The sequence below is a fragment of the Epinephelus lanceolatus genome, chromosome 14 (genome assembly GCF_041903045.1).
Source record: "Epinephelus lanceolatus isolate andai-2023 chromosome 14, ASM4190304v1, whole genome shotgun sequence".
Classification (NCBI taxonomy): Eukaryota; Metazoa; Chordata; class Actinopteri; order Perciformes; family Serranidae; genus Epinephelus; species Epinephelus lanceolatus.
In genome coordinates, this window is record NC_135747.1 from 31474988 (window position 1) to 31494474 (window position 19487).

Below are 19487 nucleotides of genomic sequence, written 5' to 3' on the forward strand. Positions count from 1 at the left end.
ATGACATCACACAGCATTGATGGTTATTTTTAAGCCCATGATGCTGGACTGAGGTGCTGCAGAGGCGAAGTTCCACTAAGATGCAACCAAACAAAAGCAGCAACCTTTAAGAACCCACCATAGTTTCCTGTTGGTTTCCCCCCGTCGTGGAGGCAGTCGGCTCCTTTATAGAAATTGGTTGACATTGCTGAGAAGAGTTTCAGTGTTTATGCATAATAACAAAGCAGACTCTGCAATACTGTGGGCTATGTTTTTAATGATCACGAGCTTTATTTTCGCCTGACTGTATTACACCTGAGCCACAGATAGTCGTGCTTTGTCTGCCAGAGCAAAGATGCACAGAAAACATCTCAAGTCTCATGGGTGAGTCAATCAGCTCTGAACACAGATGTTTTTGCCACAACAGCAGCACTCCCATACTGTGAGTGTAAATTACACCTTGGAAATTAATTGCAAGTTTTGATCCTTTTGATAATGAACCATGTACACACTGAAGCATTCAGTGTTACATTGTGCCGAAGTGTGCACTCTACATACGAGTCTGCCGTTTTTTGACGTGAAAGTTTGACGGTTGTTTCATATCATCGCGCTGGTCAGGTTGCTCATTGATCGGATGCTACCGGTGTGCGTGTGCCTGCTCTTCCGTCTCACACTTCGCAGATAGTTCCTGTACAGAATCACGCTGATCACCCTGTCCTGGAACTGCTTGGAGACGATGTAGTACAGAATGATGTCTAGCACTGTGCTCAGGTTCATCAAAAACGTGGTGAAGACAGCCCATGTGCTGAACCCCCCGTCTCTGCCTGTCCCCACCAGACGAAGCACCAAACACACATGGAAAGGCACGAAACACACTAACACTTGGATAATCAGCGTGATTATAATCCGGATGGACTTCTGCTTCACTTTAGGTTTGAGTTTCGAGGTGCGCCCGTGTATCAGATTATCCACAATGACGACATAGCAGCCTATCATTATACAAATGGGAACCAGGAAGAAGAAGATGAGGCGCACAAAGTTGACGAGGTTGTCGTGCCGCATGTGGATGATGTCTTGCATCTTAATGCAGGTGGTGAAGTTGGAGATGCGATCGGGGTCGTCCTCGGAGAAGAGCAGCGGCACAGTGCTGCCCAGAGTCATGAGCCACACCCCCAAACTGGCCACCACAGCCTTTGGGACATTCCTCAGCTCTTTGGCGTGCTTTGGCTGGACGATGGCCATGTAGCGGTCGGCGCTGATCAGAGCGAAAAGCCACAGGGCCATGCAGGGGTAGAAGATGGTGAGAGCTGCGCTGATTCGGCAGAAAATGTCCCCAAAGGGCCAATAGTCCTGGTGGTGGTAGACCATTCTGAAGGGGAGCAGCAGGATGAAGGTGAGGTCCACCACCGCCACGTTTATCATGTAGACGGTGACGGAGTTCCTCTTCTTGGTGGTGAGAGAAAACACCCATAAGGCAGTGAGATTGACTATCACTCCTATGACAAAGATGAAGCAGTAAAAGATCAGGCCTGAAATGCGGTACTCCACAGGCCCCTGCTCGGGTTTTAAGGACTCCACAGACATGTTGGAAGAGTTTAGATCCAGCTCCATTCTGAAACTTACACAATACAGCAAGATATCAGTGTTTATTTCCATTAAACAATTCCTTTATCATCATTTTTTTACTCTTTATAGCCCATTTGTTTTCATGATTGGAGGTGAAGTCCTGTTAATTCATTTATGTTGAAAGGTCATGTGCTGCTACCAAGAACTTGATGAGAAAAAAGAAATATTTTGGCCATATGTGGTATGAATTTGATTAAAGGAGCTGCGTATGATATCCAAAGCATATCTATGAGTCAGAGATTGTCTGCACATGATAACCACCATTGTTTCCTGTTGGTTACCCCTCACTGTGGAGGCAGTCAGGTGTTGGTTGACGTGGGCGATGTTTGTAATTATTATGAGCTTCACTTTTGCCTGAATGTATGACACCTGCTACACGACTATCTGTGTAGCTCAGGACCCTGGCTGAACCAGTAGCTAGCAACTAACGGTGCTAACTTGGAGCAACAACAGCTACAATGTTGAGAGAACTAAAAGTGTTAACCTCAGGGGGAACCAGAGGGTGGGCATTATGCTTCGTCATGGGTCATGACGCCATTAACAGTGGTAACCACTCTATGAGTGCAGTGCAGACTGGTGGCGATTAGCCGCCAGTGGGATACACACACAGGGGGTCACATGCACTGACATGCAAGCGCTGACCAACTGAGCCTGGAGTTCATTCTCCTGTCAGGACACCATCACTCCTTTATATCTTTACATAGTAAATAGTCGTTTGCTGCTATTAAAGGTCCAGTGTGTGGCAGAAATGGTGTGAAATATTCTTAACTATATTTTCATTAGCTTATAATAGCCAGGAAGTAGGAACTTTTGTGTTTTCATTACCTTAGAATGAGCTATTTGTATCAACATATGGAGCGGTTACTCTTCCACAAAATCTGCCCTGTTGTTTCTACAGTAGCCCAGAGCAGACAAATCAAACACTGGCTCCAGATAGGGTTGTTTGTTTTAGTGTTTCAACCTCACCGCTAGATGCAACATATTCTCACTTGTCACACATTTGGTCACGGACTTTCCACGTCCAGATACAACATGAAAGGTACCCTGGGTGCGTTGGCTGTTGACCGTTCTGGGACGTCCTTGGACGCCATGTCAAGTTCTGCCTGTTGCATGCATTGTCTTCTTTCAAAATACTCTTCAGTTTTCACAGGAAATTTACCGCTTAGATACGTTATCTTTCAAAATAAACTAAGTCAGTGCAACAATGCGAAGTAATATTTTTTTCCTCCAACAACAAACTTACATGTCTGGGTTTAGGAAAAAAGAACAGGGTTTGGCTTTAGAATCTTACGGGACACAAACACCACTCTCCCAGGTGAAAGTCCGTGTTTGTTTGACCCATCCAACATCCGTCCTGCTCGCCCTACTTGGACTTTTGCCACCTTAACTTTCATTCTTGTCCTGCCACGTTTCCCCTGACACCACTGAGCACCATTAAACTATAACGGCAACCAGTCCATATCAAGCCTACATTAAAGGACGGCTTTTTCGTCGGTGTCTGACGCAACAAGTCACTGCCCAGGCGTCGGATTTTGACAACTTCGGAGTGAGACCAGGTTGTTATTTGCCACTAATGCTACGTTCAAATGGAATCAGGCAGATGGAAAACATTGTCTGAATGGCAGAGGAAAAAATGGTAACATGAAACACACATGACGATATGTTGTGATGTTGATGCCGTGTTGTTTATAAAGAATGGAATAAAATATATTCAATAAAATTATTTTGTGTTTGTTGTTTTATGTATTTTTTTTGTATAAGGGAGCTACATCACATCTGGTTGTAATTTCCGTTAAAATGTTTAAATTTTGAACAGCGTCACCATCTACCATTGCCGGTATCATCCACCAGCCTCACCTAATTTTACTGAGCAGCTCTCATCCACTAAAATAATATCCGTTTTGCTGTCTACCATCTTCCTGATTGCATGTGAACGCAGCATACATCCTACACACTGGACCTTTAATCCTCTGAATGTAGCATACAGCTCCTTTAATTCAAAATCAATAGTTCTGTAATTTACTATCAGCTACATAAATAGCACAGAAAAGGCACATATAAGTTTACTGATGCAGTTTTGACTAGAATAATGTTAGCTTTCAAATGTTCTGAGGAAGACCAGGTAATTCTACTTACTTTTGAACATTATGTAGACGCTAGCCCTCATTAGTCCACAGAGTTTGACATCTAAGAAACAATTAAACAAAACAAAAACATGATGAACATTCCTCAAAGTGTGATTTTCCTTTCAGCCAAAGCACAGTGAAAAGTTCAGTTGTTGCCAGGAAATAAAATGTGTAAAGCGTTAAGGTTTATAGACGACCCACTGGGGGTGAATAAGCCAGAGGCTGCTTCTATACATATCTGTGTTTTACAGTTTGCAGAAGCTGCTGCTTGATAATTTGAATGTTTATTTTTAAAAGCTGTGCAGCTGCATTGTGAAAGACAGAGGAAGACAAACAGGCCACTTCTGTCGAGATGTGTCATTAAATAAGACGGACATAACCGAGCAAGTCAAAAGCAAGTAAATATGTGTTGACATTACACTGTAGAGAGAAGTGTAACCTGTGGTGAAGGCTGTGAAGGGAAATTTTATCCCTGAGAGACTGATGCTGTCTTGATAAGAAATCATGTGACTTCTGTTTTCACATGTACGTATTATTTTTTTTTTCCATTATGCAGTACTACACTGCACTTTCTATTGTGTGTATTCAAATGTGGGTGATCATTTATAATCAGAAAGCCTTCATTTAAAGCTGCACAATAAAACAGATTGGTTAAGTTTGTCCCAGAGCTTAGCACCAACACACACACACACAGCAAGTGACTATAGCACATGTCTGCCAAATTTACTTTCCCCCATCCATCTTAAAGGTCAAACAGTTCAGGTAGCTTTGCCTGAACAATAAAAGACTGCACTTACCACAAAAAAATCAGACAAACATCTTGACAAGCTCGCGCCAACAGGTTTATGAAGCGGCACAGCGATTTATCTGAGCACTCAGCCAAAACAGGGAAGTGAATGCTTTCTCAAAGGGTAATGTGATGGAAATGGTGGCGAGACTGCGCTCGGTGTAAAGCCCCCATGGCTTCCTGTCTCGGCCGTGAGCTGTAGTTTCTGTACTTTAGATTCCTTTACAGTATCTGCGTAGTTGGAAACACAAAGGGCTACAGCTTTCCACAGTCTGCAATTACACCCCCTTAAAGAAAATGATGTGCCATTAGAAGTGGGAGTGTGTTTGGCAGGCAGAGAGATGGCAGATTTAGGGCGAGTTATTGATTGGAAAAGTGGGGTCTGTCACAGCACATTAGTTCTCAGGGGAGTAATCCACAGCAGGTTGCTGTGAGAAGCATCTGCTGCTGGAGAGAAGTAATTAAAAACAGGATGTTGAGGCAGTTGCCATATAAACAGGAAATAAGACGGTGGTAATAGACACTTCACGCTGATGCTGTGAGATGGTTTTACACCACGTCGACTTAATGGATGCAAAGCGCATACCTCAGGTGAAAAGCTCAAGGTCAGTCTGGACCCGGATTGAATACAGATTAATGCGTGTGATTAATGTGTGTGTGAGCTGGTAACAACTATGAATTAGGACATTTAGCTCAAAGAACATTGTGCAATCAAAACTTCTTCCCCTAATCTTCTAACTGGTACTTTCCATTCCCATTATAGATCTTATGAAATAGAGTAAATTGCACATTCCCACGATCTACAGCGTTTCGTCTGCTGCTGTATTCGCCCTCCATAAAAGGTTATATATTTGTCTTGTGTATTGTTTTGATGATGCTGAACTTCTTTGGCTTATTTTTATCACAGTGTTTATATGGGAGCTGCACATTCAGTCTAATTCTTATTCCCGGGATATAATTATCTATCGGCTTGTCCTCTCGATGTGTCTTAAAAATCTCATACCATATGGTACTTTGTGTTCATTGCAATATGTTGTTATGACAACAGTCTGTGTGATGTTTTTCTCTCTTTGATACTTGTCGTGCCTCCGCAAGTCCTCCACTCCACAATAAACCCTTGGTCTTTTATTATTTACCTGCATAATATGTAAATACATAACCACATAAGTGCATTTATGCTCACACATATATTTATCTTCTGTCTTTTTGTACACTTGTTAATCACTTAATTTAATTTTCTGCCACTTGTGTTTAACATCAAACAAAGAAAGATGAATTGATACTCTTGTTGTGTCTGTTAATATTTAGATCTGTTACTCTGTGCCTGTGAGAAGCTCATTTAACTTCCCTTACCATCACCTCTTTCCCCTGTTTCACACTGTCCTCTAGAGGCCAGAAATCATCACTACAAAATTGTCAGAGGTTTGGGAAGCAGACAGTGTCTAATAATTGATTTGTCTTGAAATAGAAATTCTTATTTGTGCAAGTTAGGTCTGTTTTGATAACTACTGTTAATGGACATTATATTGTCTCAGAAATAATGGCAATAAAGGATGTTATTGTCAATTTAAGACCATTTTATGCCACTGATAGAATTATAATATAATAGCATAATAACGTAAAAACACCCTCTCAAAGAGCAATTAACTTTTAACACTTACATATAGTCAGAACCAGAAGTATTCCAACTTGCATTTGTGATTGTATTTCTTTGATTATGTATGTATGCATGCTAATGTGCATCTCCGAATCTATATTTAATTGTAGCAACATTACTTGAAATAAGGGGTAGGTCAAGATAAGTGATAACTTCTACCTACTCCTTTTCAAACGCTAAATATTTACCTCTGTTACTATGATTGTTTGTTTTGTTTTTTTTGTATGACTGATTACCTTATTGATCACCTACATTTTGTTCTATTTTATTTATGTTCAAAATAAAGATAAAAAATAAAAATAAAAAAATTAATAATTAAAATATTGAAGGAATTAAACAAAGCCACACAAACAAAATAATAAATAAAATGGACTCTCAGCCTCTGTTAAAAATTGCACTTAAATACTTATTAAATATTTGGCACATGGGTGTAGAGAGTAATTCCTTAACAGGTAATATACAGCCAAACCCTGCTGTTTATTGCGCCATCATGTTGGTTAAAATGTTGATGGTAATATAAACAAACAGGCAAGTAAACACAAGGCCAATATCATACAATATATGGTCATGACCTCGATCATTTTTGCTGACCTCGATAAGTCTGTAACATAATTAGCATTTGTGCAATTTAGAGTAGGCTATGATGTATTAGGTTATATTTTAACAGTAGCAATAAAAGCAGAAAGTGAATTGAAGTGTTTTCAGATACAACAAAAAAGCATAGAATTGTATCACAGTGATATTTTAATGGGTTGTTCTGTTTGCGTCCCCTTTTCAGCACCTGTGTGCTATGACTTTTTCCACCAAAAATGGTTCAGTTAAAGTGTTGAAAATTAGATTTACATCCACTCCCCACACAACATTTGTAAGTGGGGCCCATGTGGGTTGTTCATGGGCTTGAAAATGGGCCCTATATGTGATTGCCCACAGGTTCCATAGTGGCCACATTCCAGTTGCCCACATGGGTGGGTTTACCCAAGTGGGCCCCACATAGGTTATGGTAGGACTACCTAGGTACCAAGTGGGTATAGACCAAAAATGAGCATCTTATCTGGGTAAACCCACCTGTGTGGGCAATTGGCGTGTGGCAAATATGGAACCTGTGGACAATCCTGTATATGGCTCATTTTAACGCCCATTTACAACCCAAATGGGCCCCACATACACATGTTGGCTGGGTCCTTCTCCCTTGTTGAAAAATCTGGAATCTATAAAATATTGTTAATTTGAAAAAGTTGGACTTCTAGTTGTGATGTCACAAAACCGCTTGCACGTATGCATCTTAAACTCAGTTTTAAAGTCAGCGGAGAAACTTCATCTCCTGAATGCATAAACAGCCCTTGAGTGTCAAACTCTGCACATTCATCATTCTGCACAGTGAAGGTCAGACTGAAGTCACAATGAGCAAAACACCTTGTTTTAATGGTGAGGGACTTTAAGTAAAAAGAAATGCAGAAAAAGTTACCCCAATCTAAACTGCAGAAATATGAACTCATTTTATAGCCATGTTTCAGATAAATAGATAGGTTGTGTTAAATTCTCAGATGCCTCCAGCTCGTCCCTTTAAAACAATTACTTCCCTTTAATCCCCAAAAGAAATCAGGTGATAGAAGAAAGGGGAGCGATGAAGCAGATGGCAATTATATGTGTGAAATACAGTGTTCGTTGCAATACAAGTGGCTAGACTATCAGCAAGGGAACGATTTTAATACAATAAAATAAAAAAAAGGTTGAATAAATCATACGAAGGCGTCGAGATGCAAATAAAAATCTATTAATACTCTGTAGTGTTTACTGCGTTAATTTGAAAGAGAAACAGAAAGGGTTCAAAGGTTTAAAAGTGTGTGTGTGTGTGTGTGTGTGTGTGTGTGTGTGTGTGTGTGCATGTATGTGGAAATATTTCTGATGTAATGGACCAGACCTACAGTACAGAAAAATAGTACTTTAGCACCTCTTGGTGTTCCAGAGAAATCACTGTGACTTTTCTGTAAGTGCTTCAACTAACGAATAACCTCAGTGTCGTTTAATCTGCTGATTATGTTTTTGATCATCACTGAACAGTTTGTTTTTTAAAATATCATAAAATACCAAAAATTGATCACCATAACTAATTACCAAAGAGGTTTTGACATGTCTTATTTTGTCCAACAGAGCAAAACCCGAAGATATTTAAATTTTCTATCCCATAAGAGAACGAAAAGCAGCAAATGCTCATAATTGGGAGCTATATTTGGTATTGTTTCCATAAATAACTTCACTTGATTGATTATCAAGACAGTTCCTATCAAATCATAAAGTTTTTTACAATTGCTAAAACACACTTTATGAAACAGGGATCCACCTGATCACCATCATCACGTCCTCAGCGCAGCAGATGTCTTCTCTTACAAATGTGTTGACACCTTTTCATTGGTTTCACACATTTGCACACCCTTTTACAAAACAGATATCACAGATCTCATAGAAAGATTTTAAACTCTTGGCTTACTGTGTCAAACTAAAGGAAACATCTGTTTACAGCTTATAGAAATTACGTGCAGAATTATGAATCTGTGATGCGCCTGTGAGAAACTTTGCACAATTCTTCAATCAGCAATCAGTGTGTATCCGTCTATGAAAGATGTCACCTCTCTGTTGCTGTTTGCAAGCATGAATCAAAGAGGGAAAATGCATGTAAGGAGAGGAAGAGGCCATTATTTAGCATTTCTGAGTTTGGAATAAGATTGGTTCAAAACCTATATGGCTGTAGTGCTCCAGCCAAAAATATTGACATGGAAAAATCTGATTGAGCACAACAAAAATATATATATATTTCTGAGTTTAGGTTGCATTCTTTACTGGTTCTTTTGTAAATAAAGATTGCAGCACAAAAGCTGCACCATCTTCTAGTGCAATACAGGTCATACTCTAAGTGCTTACTGTACGCGTTACATCTTGAAGGTCACAAAAAAACTGCACACAAGAATGACATAAACAATGAAAACTTTGTTATAAAATGTCTTTTTACAGTATTTCAACAGGGAATGTCGGAACGTGTGAAAAGTGTGGGCGCAGACTGCAGCAGGGTTTATTATCTCTTGCTAAAATCATCTTTGGAGAAGACAATGCTGTGTATATGTTCGCTTGCTTTTTGCGACACATGCTGTAACCATGCAACGAGTCAACAAATGGCAGAGGCATATTGCAGAAAATAAGGTTGGACAGGACTGGCTCATATTCATAATTTTATTTTGTAGTTTGTCTTTCATTGTGTCATGATTGATTGAAAGAACATATTCATGTAACCACAAGATGTGTTACGTGATGGAAATATTTTGTGAGTGTGAGAGTGAGTGTCATTATGGCCAGAGATTTTCAGTTTAGGCCTGTGTGTGTGAACTGTTTCGAAAACTTCTGAATGGACAAATGTGTCCGAACAATTGAGAAAAACTGTACAATTGAGAAAAACTGTAACCGACTCCAGTTCCAGTTCCAGTTCCAGTTCTTGTTCCTATGTGACCGGTAGACTTTAGTGCTGTCTGCGTTGTGTTGATATGAGGAGGCCCAGACCGTTGGTATCTTCTATCTATTCCCGACAGCAAGTGGCAAAAACAAAATCCTCCATCAAACACAACCATGCAAACACAAGAGCAATGTCGCTTACCTCTCCCATGGAGCACAACAGCAAAAGGGGAGAGGCAAGGCGGGAGACATCCTTTTAGAGGTGGGGTGCCCCCAAAGGTGGACGTAGGGATACAAAAACTAGTTATCAAACGTTCCACATATTGACTATGGGGCCTAAGAGTGTCAGGTAATAACAACTGAACCAGATTTTGTGTAATTATGATACTTAACACTACCCTGTTACACCTGTACTAGTATTTATACTGTTACAAGCAGGGTGTACTCAGCTTTATTCTGTGCAGTGCAAACTCTGCGGTTTCGTTGTAGCCTTGGTAGTGGTTAAGCTGGTTGATGAGCTTTGCCATCAACATGATGAACTGAACTCTGATGAACTTTTCTCCGGTGGTTTTTGTTACTTGGCTCTATCTTCACCTGTGTCTTGTTTCCGTGCCATCTGTTGCTGAGACCTTCCAGATGTACGAGTGTGATCACACATAAAGAAAGGTTGAGATGCATATTGTTTCAGTTTTGCTCAGTTTTGTTCTTTCCATAATGCGGTAAAGATGTAACCAAGTAACAGCTTGGTTTGTAAATAACAACATTAAATAACTGCCCTGTTGTTATTTTGTGTCTTAGACACACCAACCAACCTCACCATAATGAATGTAGTGGTGAGTAGCTGTGCTCAGCAACCTCAGAGACAAACGATAAATAAACCAAGGAGCCTAAAAGAAAAGGCTGCTTAATGTCTATAAATGACTTCCTCAAAATACAGAACTGAGAGCCAACCTACTCTAAAGTACTAATTTAACATCAAAAAGAGCATTAACTGCACACTTACCAAATTCCATTCAAGGCATGAATAAAGGTTTATCTTATGGAAATACCATATGCACCACCCACATTGAAAAACAGACAATAAAATGAAAAAAAGTTTCTTTCTATAGCCAATCAGACTGCAGATTGTAGGTACACACACTCACACCTGCTCTGTGTAGGTCTATGAGTTACTGACTTTACCGGTTATTGCATTTGACAGCACATTGTGCCATACCAGCCTGGTTTTCCCCAAGAATTCTGTTCATATTCATATTTATTGGATGCTTCTGCAGTGCATGATTTACATCTGCCACCAAAGTTCAGGGAACGTGCAGAGGCTGTGGCCTCTATGTACCTAAGAGTAAAGTAGTGTTGCGGAGGTGGTGGAAACACCAGTTTAGGATCAGTTTTCATTCTGCTCAAGACCAAGCAGTTGTGTTTTTAAAAACCATAACCACATGCTTTTGCTTACCCCAAATTGCCTGCAGTATTTGCCTGACTTCTACCATAGTTGCTTGCCATAACCATAATCTAGCCCTTAACTTTAACCACACCTTAACCATACTGTAGCTGCATCGTTATACAAACATTGGAGAGAGAAATAAGCAATTTATTTTGTAAAATGTTGGCAGAAACATCTCAGATTAGGGTTTTGTCTGCACTGCATTTTCATAGCTTTTGTATGTTATCTTTGGATCAATATTGTATATTTATTTAGGATATAAATATCATTTATAACCTATTGCATTTTAACCACAGTTGTCATGTTACAAAAAAGTCATTTTTATACTTTTTTGGTGCTGCCTACATTGATGACAGTAGAACTGAGATAAAATGATAATGAAGAGCAGCACGGGCCCCAGTATAAATCCCTGTGGAACTCCCTATGTGACTAAACCAGGATTGACCCACCTGATCTCATTACATGACCGTCTCAGAGAATTGTAGAAATGGTTGAGACAGTAAATGATCACTGCAAGCAGGTTTGAGCATGGATGGTGTTTAAATAAAATGTCTCCCATACAAGTAACATTCCAAGAAGATGCATCGGATTGAACAATGATGACATTTGACAATTGAGTAACCTTTAAACAAAGTGCAGCAGGAGCTTTTTAAGGTGAAGTGAAAATATTGCTAAATCTCCCCAGAGGAAGGGAAAATTCAAAAAAAAAATCTGCTCTTTGTCCAGCCTATTTCTCCTAGTCATAACTGAGCTCAGTATGACATCAAAATGAGATTTTGACCATTTTCTTATACCTGTTAAATTCAGGTCCTGAGAAATAGCCTTCCTCTTGTCTCAGCCCGATCCTAAAGTGCTCTTTTGCCTCTCTCATTGCCTATCTCATTGCAGTAATCTTTATTTGTCTAAAGTAGTCAGCTCTTGAGATACGAGAAAGAGCCAAAAGAAAACTTGATGCCTTACAATTTCAGAAATTCTCAGCAACACATTTTCACTCTGACCTTGTCACATTTTGATGTTTGGTCATGGACTTTTCACGTCCAGATATGAGGTGCAAAGTACCCTAAGTGAGTTGGTTGTTGACAATCTGGGATTCCATGTTTACCTCAGCCTGTTGCATAGCTCAGAATTAGAGCGGGTTGTCCACCAGTCAAAAGATCAACGGTTCGATCCCCAGCTCCCTCAGCCTACATGTCGAAGTATCCTTGAGCAAGATACTGAACCCCAAATTGCTCCTAATGGCTGTTCCATTGATGTGTGAGTATGTTAAAAACTGAGTAGCAGGTGGCACCTTGTATGGTAGCCTCGGCCACCAGCGTATGAATGAATAGGACTCGTAGTGTAAAAAGTGGTTTGAGTGGTTGGGTGGCTAGAAAGGCGCTATACAAGTGCAACTGCAATTCGACAGACATAATTCTGAGTCTGGTCAAACTGAAACATTTCAAGCATCAGCGATACAAGTTTTGTAATGAAGGCTTTTATTCCAGGAAATGGCGTAGTCCTAAATAGCTAGCTCTCAGCAAATGACACGTACACTCCCAAGGAAGCGTAGTGTCCAATTGTTTGGATGTGTGGTTCTCAGCAGGTCCATTTACATGCATTGTCTGTTTTCAAAATACACTTATGATTTCACAGGAAATTTACAGTTTGTTTCAAAATAAAAGCACTTTGTCGGTGCAACACTGCAAAGTGACGTTTTTTTCCTTCAACAACAAATGTACATAGTCACATTTAGCTAACGCAAGCACGTGGTTGGGTTAAGGCACAAAAGCACATGTTTGGGTTTTGTAAAATATAGCAGGGTCTGGCTTTACAATCACACAGGAAGCAAACACCAGTGTCACGAGTGAATGTTGCTGGTTGTTGGACCCATCCACCACCGCTCCCACCCACCCCACTTGAACGTCTGCCCCCTTAACTTGGGTTGTTGACCGGCTGCTTTTCCCCCTGACACCGCTGGATGCTGTTACACAATAATTGCGACTGCTCATGTATCATGCCACCGCGAAAGGTCTCAGTGATCAAATTCTTGTCTGTATTATATCTGTTCGTAGAGTTGAGAAACCTCTGAGAATCGCAGCAAAAGAACTCCTGCTGATTTATTCTGTTGCTCCTTATTTCCTCTGGGTCTCTGAGCGGGTCTCTGTCTTGTTTATCTTGTGCACACACAGTCCTACAAATGATGTCACACAATTCCACCGGTCAACAACAGGCGATAAGACGCCAATATATGCAGCATCGCACCAGCAAAGGCAAGGAAGACGATGTCTGTGAGCTGGCAGACATGGATGTAAATAATGCTGAATCCAAAGTAATTAGAACTGGCTTTGCAAATGTTTAATGAGGAATGAAATGCACTTATCCCATTTATAAGACCTCAAAAATATCCAGATTGCATTACAATGAATAACACTGAATGTAAACACAACTGCTGTATGTTTATAAAAAAAAACTCAACATGGCCCCTTTAAATTAAATGACATCATGGGCCACACCCACTTTTAACATGAGGAAATCAATGTTGAAACAAACAAATGTGGTTCTCTTCCAACCAATTAAGGTTAATTCCGTTGGTAGACAGTTTCCTGAGATAATACAGCTGTGTGCTGAGCTGACACTTGAGGCGAAAACCTGAGTCTGACTTCATTTTGGAATGAAACTTCTGCCTTACAAGTAACTGAGGACTGGAGGTCGTTGTCTAGTTGCAGATATTATGTTGCTGCTTTCAAAAAGTTTCTTCAGGTGAGTTTACTCTTCACACTTAACATTCTGTACATGAGCTGAGCTTTCACTACTTTTTCCAGTCTGTAGAAAGTTGAATGTGGGTATGTTAACGAAACAGTCCACTTCGAACATGCTCTGCTTCATGCTCTTTCTGATCAATGCTCAGTCTACAGGAGGCAAGCTGGCTTTCTGGAAAGAGTATCCTCCTTTCTTTCCTTAGCTGCAGTATTCTCTGCTTTCCTGAGAAATTCACCAACTCTAATAAGAAAATACGCAAACATTCGTTCTTTTAAAAAACTTCTGTAAACAAATCTTTGCATTCAAAATAGCTGTTTTTCAATGGATCCAGATGGTGAGTAGCTTCTAGAATCCCTGATGATACAGTTGAGTCCATTTTAATGTCCAGACCAATTTGTTTGAGACACTGTGTGACTGGTGTTCATTAAAAAAGGCCCACATGTCAAAGGTCCTCTCATCTTGGTGTAAGTCTTGGCGCCTCAGTTTTCTCATTTACTCATCCCGGTAATATCTCCTGTCTGTGAGTCTCTCAGTGATTGTACCTGCAGTAGAACTGTTGAGCTGGATCTTGTTGCCGTCAATAACATCCTTAGAGGAGCCCTCAGGTGATGTCCTCGCCGCGCTGGAGAAGGACATGCTCACCTGGAGCTTCAGCAGCTTGCGCAGTTTCCTCTTGTAGCCTTTACAGGCAAAGAAGTAGATGAAAGGATCCAAACAGGAGTTGAGGTTCATCAGACACACGGTGATGTGCAGCGATACCTGAAAGGCTGTTAGATCGGCACAGCTGGGGGTCGACGCCAGCTTGCGGATCATGTACTGCAGGATGTCAATGTGATAGGGGCTGAAACAGACGATAAACACTACTGATACACAGCAGATCACGCCGATGGCCTTGCGGCTCCGGCCGGACTTTTCTGTCAAATGGTTGGTCTTGGCTGTGAAGTGGAGTTTGGAGCATAAGACAGAGTAACACACGAGGATGGTCACCACAGGCACGACATAACCAAGGAAGACAGCACCGATCAGTATCGTGGCAATGTGGTCAACCTTCTCAAAGTTGGGGTATTCCATACAGGTGATGAAGCCGTCGGGTTCCTTGTTGGTCATAGGCATACCGACAAGGGGGAGAGTCTGCGCTAGGACCAGCAGCCACACACCAACACATATGTAGCGCACGTTACTGACCTTCCTGAATCGGGCAAAGCGCAGAGGCAGCACCACAGCGATGAAACGGTCCACACTAAGACAGGTCATGAAATTGACCCCAGCGTAGGTGTTGATGTAGAAGATGAGGCCCGAGATCTTGCACACCGCCTCTCCCAGAGGCCAGTGGAAGCCCAGAGCATAGTAGACAATCCTCGCCGGCAGAGAGAGGGTGAAGAGGATGTCAGAGATGACCAGGTTGAGAGAGTACAAGGTGGTGGAGTTGATCTTCTTCAGATTGGGCCGGATAACGTGGAGGGCGAGGCAGTTACCGAACAGCCCCACAAAGAACACAATGCAGTAGAAAAGAGGCATGAGGACCCTAGCATAGTTCCGGTGGGCATATAAGGTGTCACAGGTCAGCTTATTAGAGTCATTGTTGGTGGATGAGAGGGTGAAGGTCACAGGTGCAGCAGTAGAACCCATCTTGATATTTTACGAAGCAGTAACTGCAAAAAGGCAAAGAAAGGTGTTAATGCTTTGGTTAAACTCAGAGGTTTTTATTTAATTGTGCATTGTCCTTTCTTTTCTTTTCTTCTTTCTCAAGTCTTAAACCTGGTACGGACACACCTTAGGCAAGTATCTAATAGTACAACTTTGTTTAGATCACATGGAAAATCACACTTTTATCAGTAGTCAAAGTCTGGATTTTGGAAAAATGCGAAAAAATGCTAACATTGTGTTTATTAAATGTTTTCCATTTTGTTACCGGCTCACCCTTTTCCCCTTTAAGGGCGGTGGCCTTGTGGGTAAGCAGTGAGGATGTGATGTGTGTGTGTGGCGGGAAGCAGCTCTTGTGGGTGTCATGGTGAAGACAGCAGGCAGCAAAGCGTGATGATAGTCGGCAGAACTATGTGTCTAGATAAGCTCAGGACTACTACTAAAGCTCATGAGAAGGCCTTGTTTGTTGTTATCTTGAAGACTGCAATAAAGCCATTGTCAGTGAGCGGCACCTGAATGCCTCGCCATGACGCCATCCATCCTTCTGCAGAATAGTTGGGACTGCTAGAAGCTAGTTACCAGCTAATAACCAGCCAAGCTCATTTAATGTTAAAACAGTAAGCGTGTTCCCAACTACGATTTGGAGCTGGCAAAGAGGTAACAATATGATTGTTTTTTTAAATATATAAACTGCATGTGTGCATATCTTTGATATTCAGTTATGAGTTCATAGATACCAAGTACCTGATTGTGCTCCTTGTAGTGTCTGAGAAGCAGTCATTTTCTTATACTATATATAGTCTTCAGACACATGGGACTTATTTTTGTCAGCCCCTGTATGGTTCTCTAGAGGTTCTCTACTGGTTCTTTCCACAGTTAACTAAACTAAGCTGAAGAACAAGTAGAAAACATTTAAGCCCCTGATGTGTCCTTTAAGAGCAGTGGTTCCCAACTGGTGGGTCACAGCCCAAAAGTGGATCACAGGTCCATTCTGAATGGACCACAAGTGTCTGGCAAATGTGTCAAGTTTGAAAAAAAAACTTTATTTTGAAGTACAGTGAATTTCTGCTACAGAGCTTTTATTTTGAAGTGCCATTTCCTGCTTTATAGTGAGTGAATGACAGACAGCTACTTGACAGAGACAGCAAACTGGCTTGATGACATGTCTAAACACAAGTATGTTGCTGAGTTTATTAAACTGAGTGGACTATGAACTAATGACTAAAGAGAAATCTGGACCTTGTGGCTGGACCAGTTGGGAACCACTGCTCTAACAGTTCTCTACTGGCTCTCCAGCTTAGTATAGTTTATTAGGGAAAGAATAAAAACTACATTTAAATAGCCCGCAAACAGTGTATTTATTTTGCCCGAATGTGCACTGGAATATTTTAGGTTTGAAAAGGTAAGGTACTGTTTTTCTTCCTAAGCATTTAGTACTGGATTCTGAATCTTTTAAGGTAACATATATTAAGAAATGATGAATAATTTTCACACAAACAGAATGCAACACAAAGTATTACACACAATAAAAATGATACAACAATACATCATCAGCATAACTATGGAAATTGTTGCCGTGCCTCCATATGACGTTTCCAAGTGGCAGCATGTAAAGATTAAAAAGGGTTGGACCCGAAATTGAACCCTGGGGGACCCCACAATACATGTTATAGCTTTTTGATGAACATTTATCCATTGTTACATAAAGTTCTCTGTACCAGAGAGGCCAACTAGATTGTGAAGTCCAGCTAAAATAATTGAGTATTTGAATGAAGGTGCTATATGGCACCTGTAATGGCTCTTTATAACACTATTTGAAAAAGGTGCTGCACAGCAAACCAAACAACCTATTTTGGGTACTGTTTAGCACCATTTTGTTTTTAGTGTGTGCCTTTGTTGAAATGAAACTTTTCTGTCCCCCAGTGCCACCTTCACAAGACACTGCTTTCAAAAAGGAAGTAAAAGAAGTTACAGTATTTGTCATTTCTACCCGCACTCTCTGGTTGTTTCATTACAGAAAATAACCTGACAGTGTCTACCTGTAACAACTGAGACGGTTTCTTTGAAGTGCTATTTTGTTTTGGTTTCTAGCAGTTTTGGGGAACTCTCAGCTGTGTTATCAGCAGTAACTGACAGTCAGGTGATGGGATGCGAGTTGCCCTGTGAAACAGAAGTGATTTTGTGGTGTATGGTGCCATCGTGTGGCTGTTTTTAAGTAATGCCTAGCAGACACCAAAACTTGACTTCTGCCTCAGTTTCTCCAACCAAGACTTCGCACAATCAACCCTTCACATCTCTTCAACCAAAACAAGTTCAAGATAAAAAACAGATCAGATTTGATTTGCTCTGGTGTGTGACTGAAGCTCTGATTATTGGACAACACATTTATAGTTTTAAATATAAAGACACAATGAATGATTCTGGTTGTCAAAGCATAATTTTGATAATTTTGAGTAAATTTTCAACCTGTTTACACATGAAGATGACAACAGAGGAGTCGGGAGAGACACGGCTACCATCCTCCAGTTAGTAGGTCATTCAGCCACTCTGTATTTGACTCACAGGACATAGCTGTTTTTTTTTTTTCATGCCATTTGTGGCTAAAAGTGACACGAAGGAAGTCTGTGAACAATACCATTTTACGCTTTACTGTGAGTCTGAATACAGCTGCGGCACTCTCACACTTGAACTGTGAAAAAAATTGGCATTGAGAGACGGACCTTGTCTATGAGGAAGTCCGCTTCCCGAGGGTACTCTGCCTTTGAATGGTAGGCAGTTGGAAAGTCATATTGTTTGAACCAAAATTATAGCTGAGGCTATCTGCCCGCGCACATGGTGCAGGGAAGGAACATGTTTCCTGGCTCGTTAACACAAGTGAAAGGGTATTTGGGGCAAAAATTCACTACTTTTCAATTGACTTTTGTATTAAAATAAAGATATATACGTAAATCTAGCAATTTCATGTCATAAATATACTATATTTTCAGTAACACTTCAACTGTTGGGAAAGTGGTTTGCGTCTAACTGTGGGTGTTGTAAGTGTGATTGATTCCTTTCACTCTAATGTGTATTTTTAGCACTGACTTTCCCTCATAGAAGCCAATTTATTTTTTAAAAAAACAAATATTCATTAAGTTTAAACTACCCAGGATGTAGTTTGTAGAGGTGTGATGATTTGCCGTTAGCTTCTAGACATTAATATGTAGTTTAAAGCAAGAATAAAGCACAATTTTCACAACATTAATCCATCACAAGCTAAATTGTACAGGCACATACACTCCCCACGAGATTCTGTTTATGTTAGGATGAATGATTCACTCCCACTCTAAAAGAGCACAGCTTGGAAAGGACACTTACCTCACAGATGGAAGATACCTCACAGATTCGGCAGATTTGAAGTCACATTGATCCACAAAACATGTCACTTCTCATGCCAAGGTTAATTATAAGGGCTGTCCTGCCAGCGCTACAACCGCACAGTCCTGAACGAGAACAGCATGACACACAAAAATCAAGATCCGTATCTGCTGCCAGTAACCATAGTGACAAAATATCCTGTCGTAGCTCTGTCTTTCCCTCTCTCTCTCTCTCTCTCTCTCTCTCTCTCTCTGCTAGTGAGTGAGCACATCTCTCTAACCCGTCTTACTTTTGCTAAACCTTTCAAACCTCCTATGTCAACGCACTCTTTTGAAACACCCACTGATTGCATCCAAACAGTCACGTAACATCTTAGTGACGTGAGTAATATTTCATTTCAGCCTTTGTGATTGATAAAGCTGTGGGGGTTGAGCCATCTGTGACATATTTTGGGAAAGGAAGATCTAGGTTTCGTACAGCATGCCATGTGTTCACTCTCTGGAGGATGTGGCTTCACCTGCCCGGATGAGATCAAGTTCCAGAGTTGCTTCTGTCAGACACCTCCCTTGTTATATTGGTACAAAGACCCCCTGAATCGCACACTAAATCACAACAGTTGCACAAAAATTACATCACTCATTTCACTTTTTGATAATCCTTATTTCCAATTTAGATGCTTTACAAGTT

At 40.7% G+C, this 19487-nt stretch overlaps 2 protein-coding genes across 2 annotated transcripts; both read right to left on the reverse strand.

Annotated features, from left to right (window-relative positions):
* Positions 1-236: 236 nt before the first annotated feature.
* On the reverse strand, positions 237-4808 carry gpr18 (G protein-coupled receptor 18). The gene is made up of 3 exons (XM_033618098.2): positions 4529-4808; positions 3742-3792; positions 237-1597 (listed from the first exon to the last, which is right to left on the reverse strand). The coding sequence occupies exon 3, from the start codon at positions 1588-1590 to the stop codon at positions 577-579; it is 1014 nt and encodes a 337-aa protein (XP_033473989.1). The 5' UTR covers positions 1591-1597; positions 3742-3792; positions 4529-4808; the 3' UTR covers positions 237-576.
* Positions 4809-13379: 8571 nt separating this feature from the next.
* Positions 13380-19053, reverse strand: gpr183a (G protein-coupled receptor 183a). The gene is made up of 2 exons (XM_033616969.2): positions 18801-19053; positions 13380-15451 (listed from the first exon to the last, which is right to left on the reverse strand). The coding sequence occupies exon 2, from the start codon at positions 15426-15428 to the stop codon at positions 14292-14294; it is 1137 nt and encodes a 378-aa protein (XP_033472860.1). The 5' UTR covers positions 15429-15451; positions 18801-19053; the 3' UTR covers positions 13380-14291.
* Between the last annotated feature and the right edge of the window lie 434 nt (positions 19054-19487).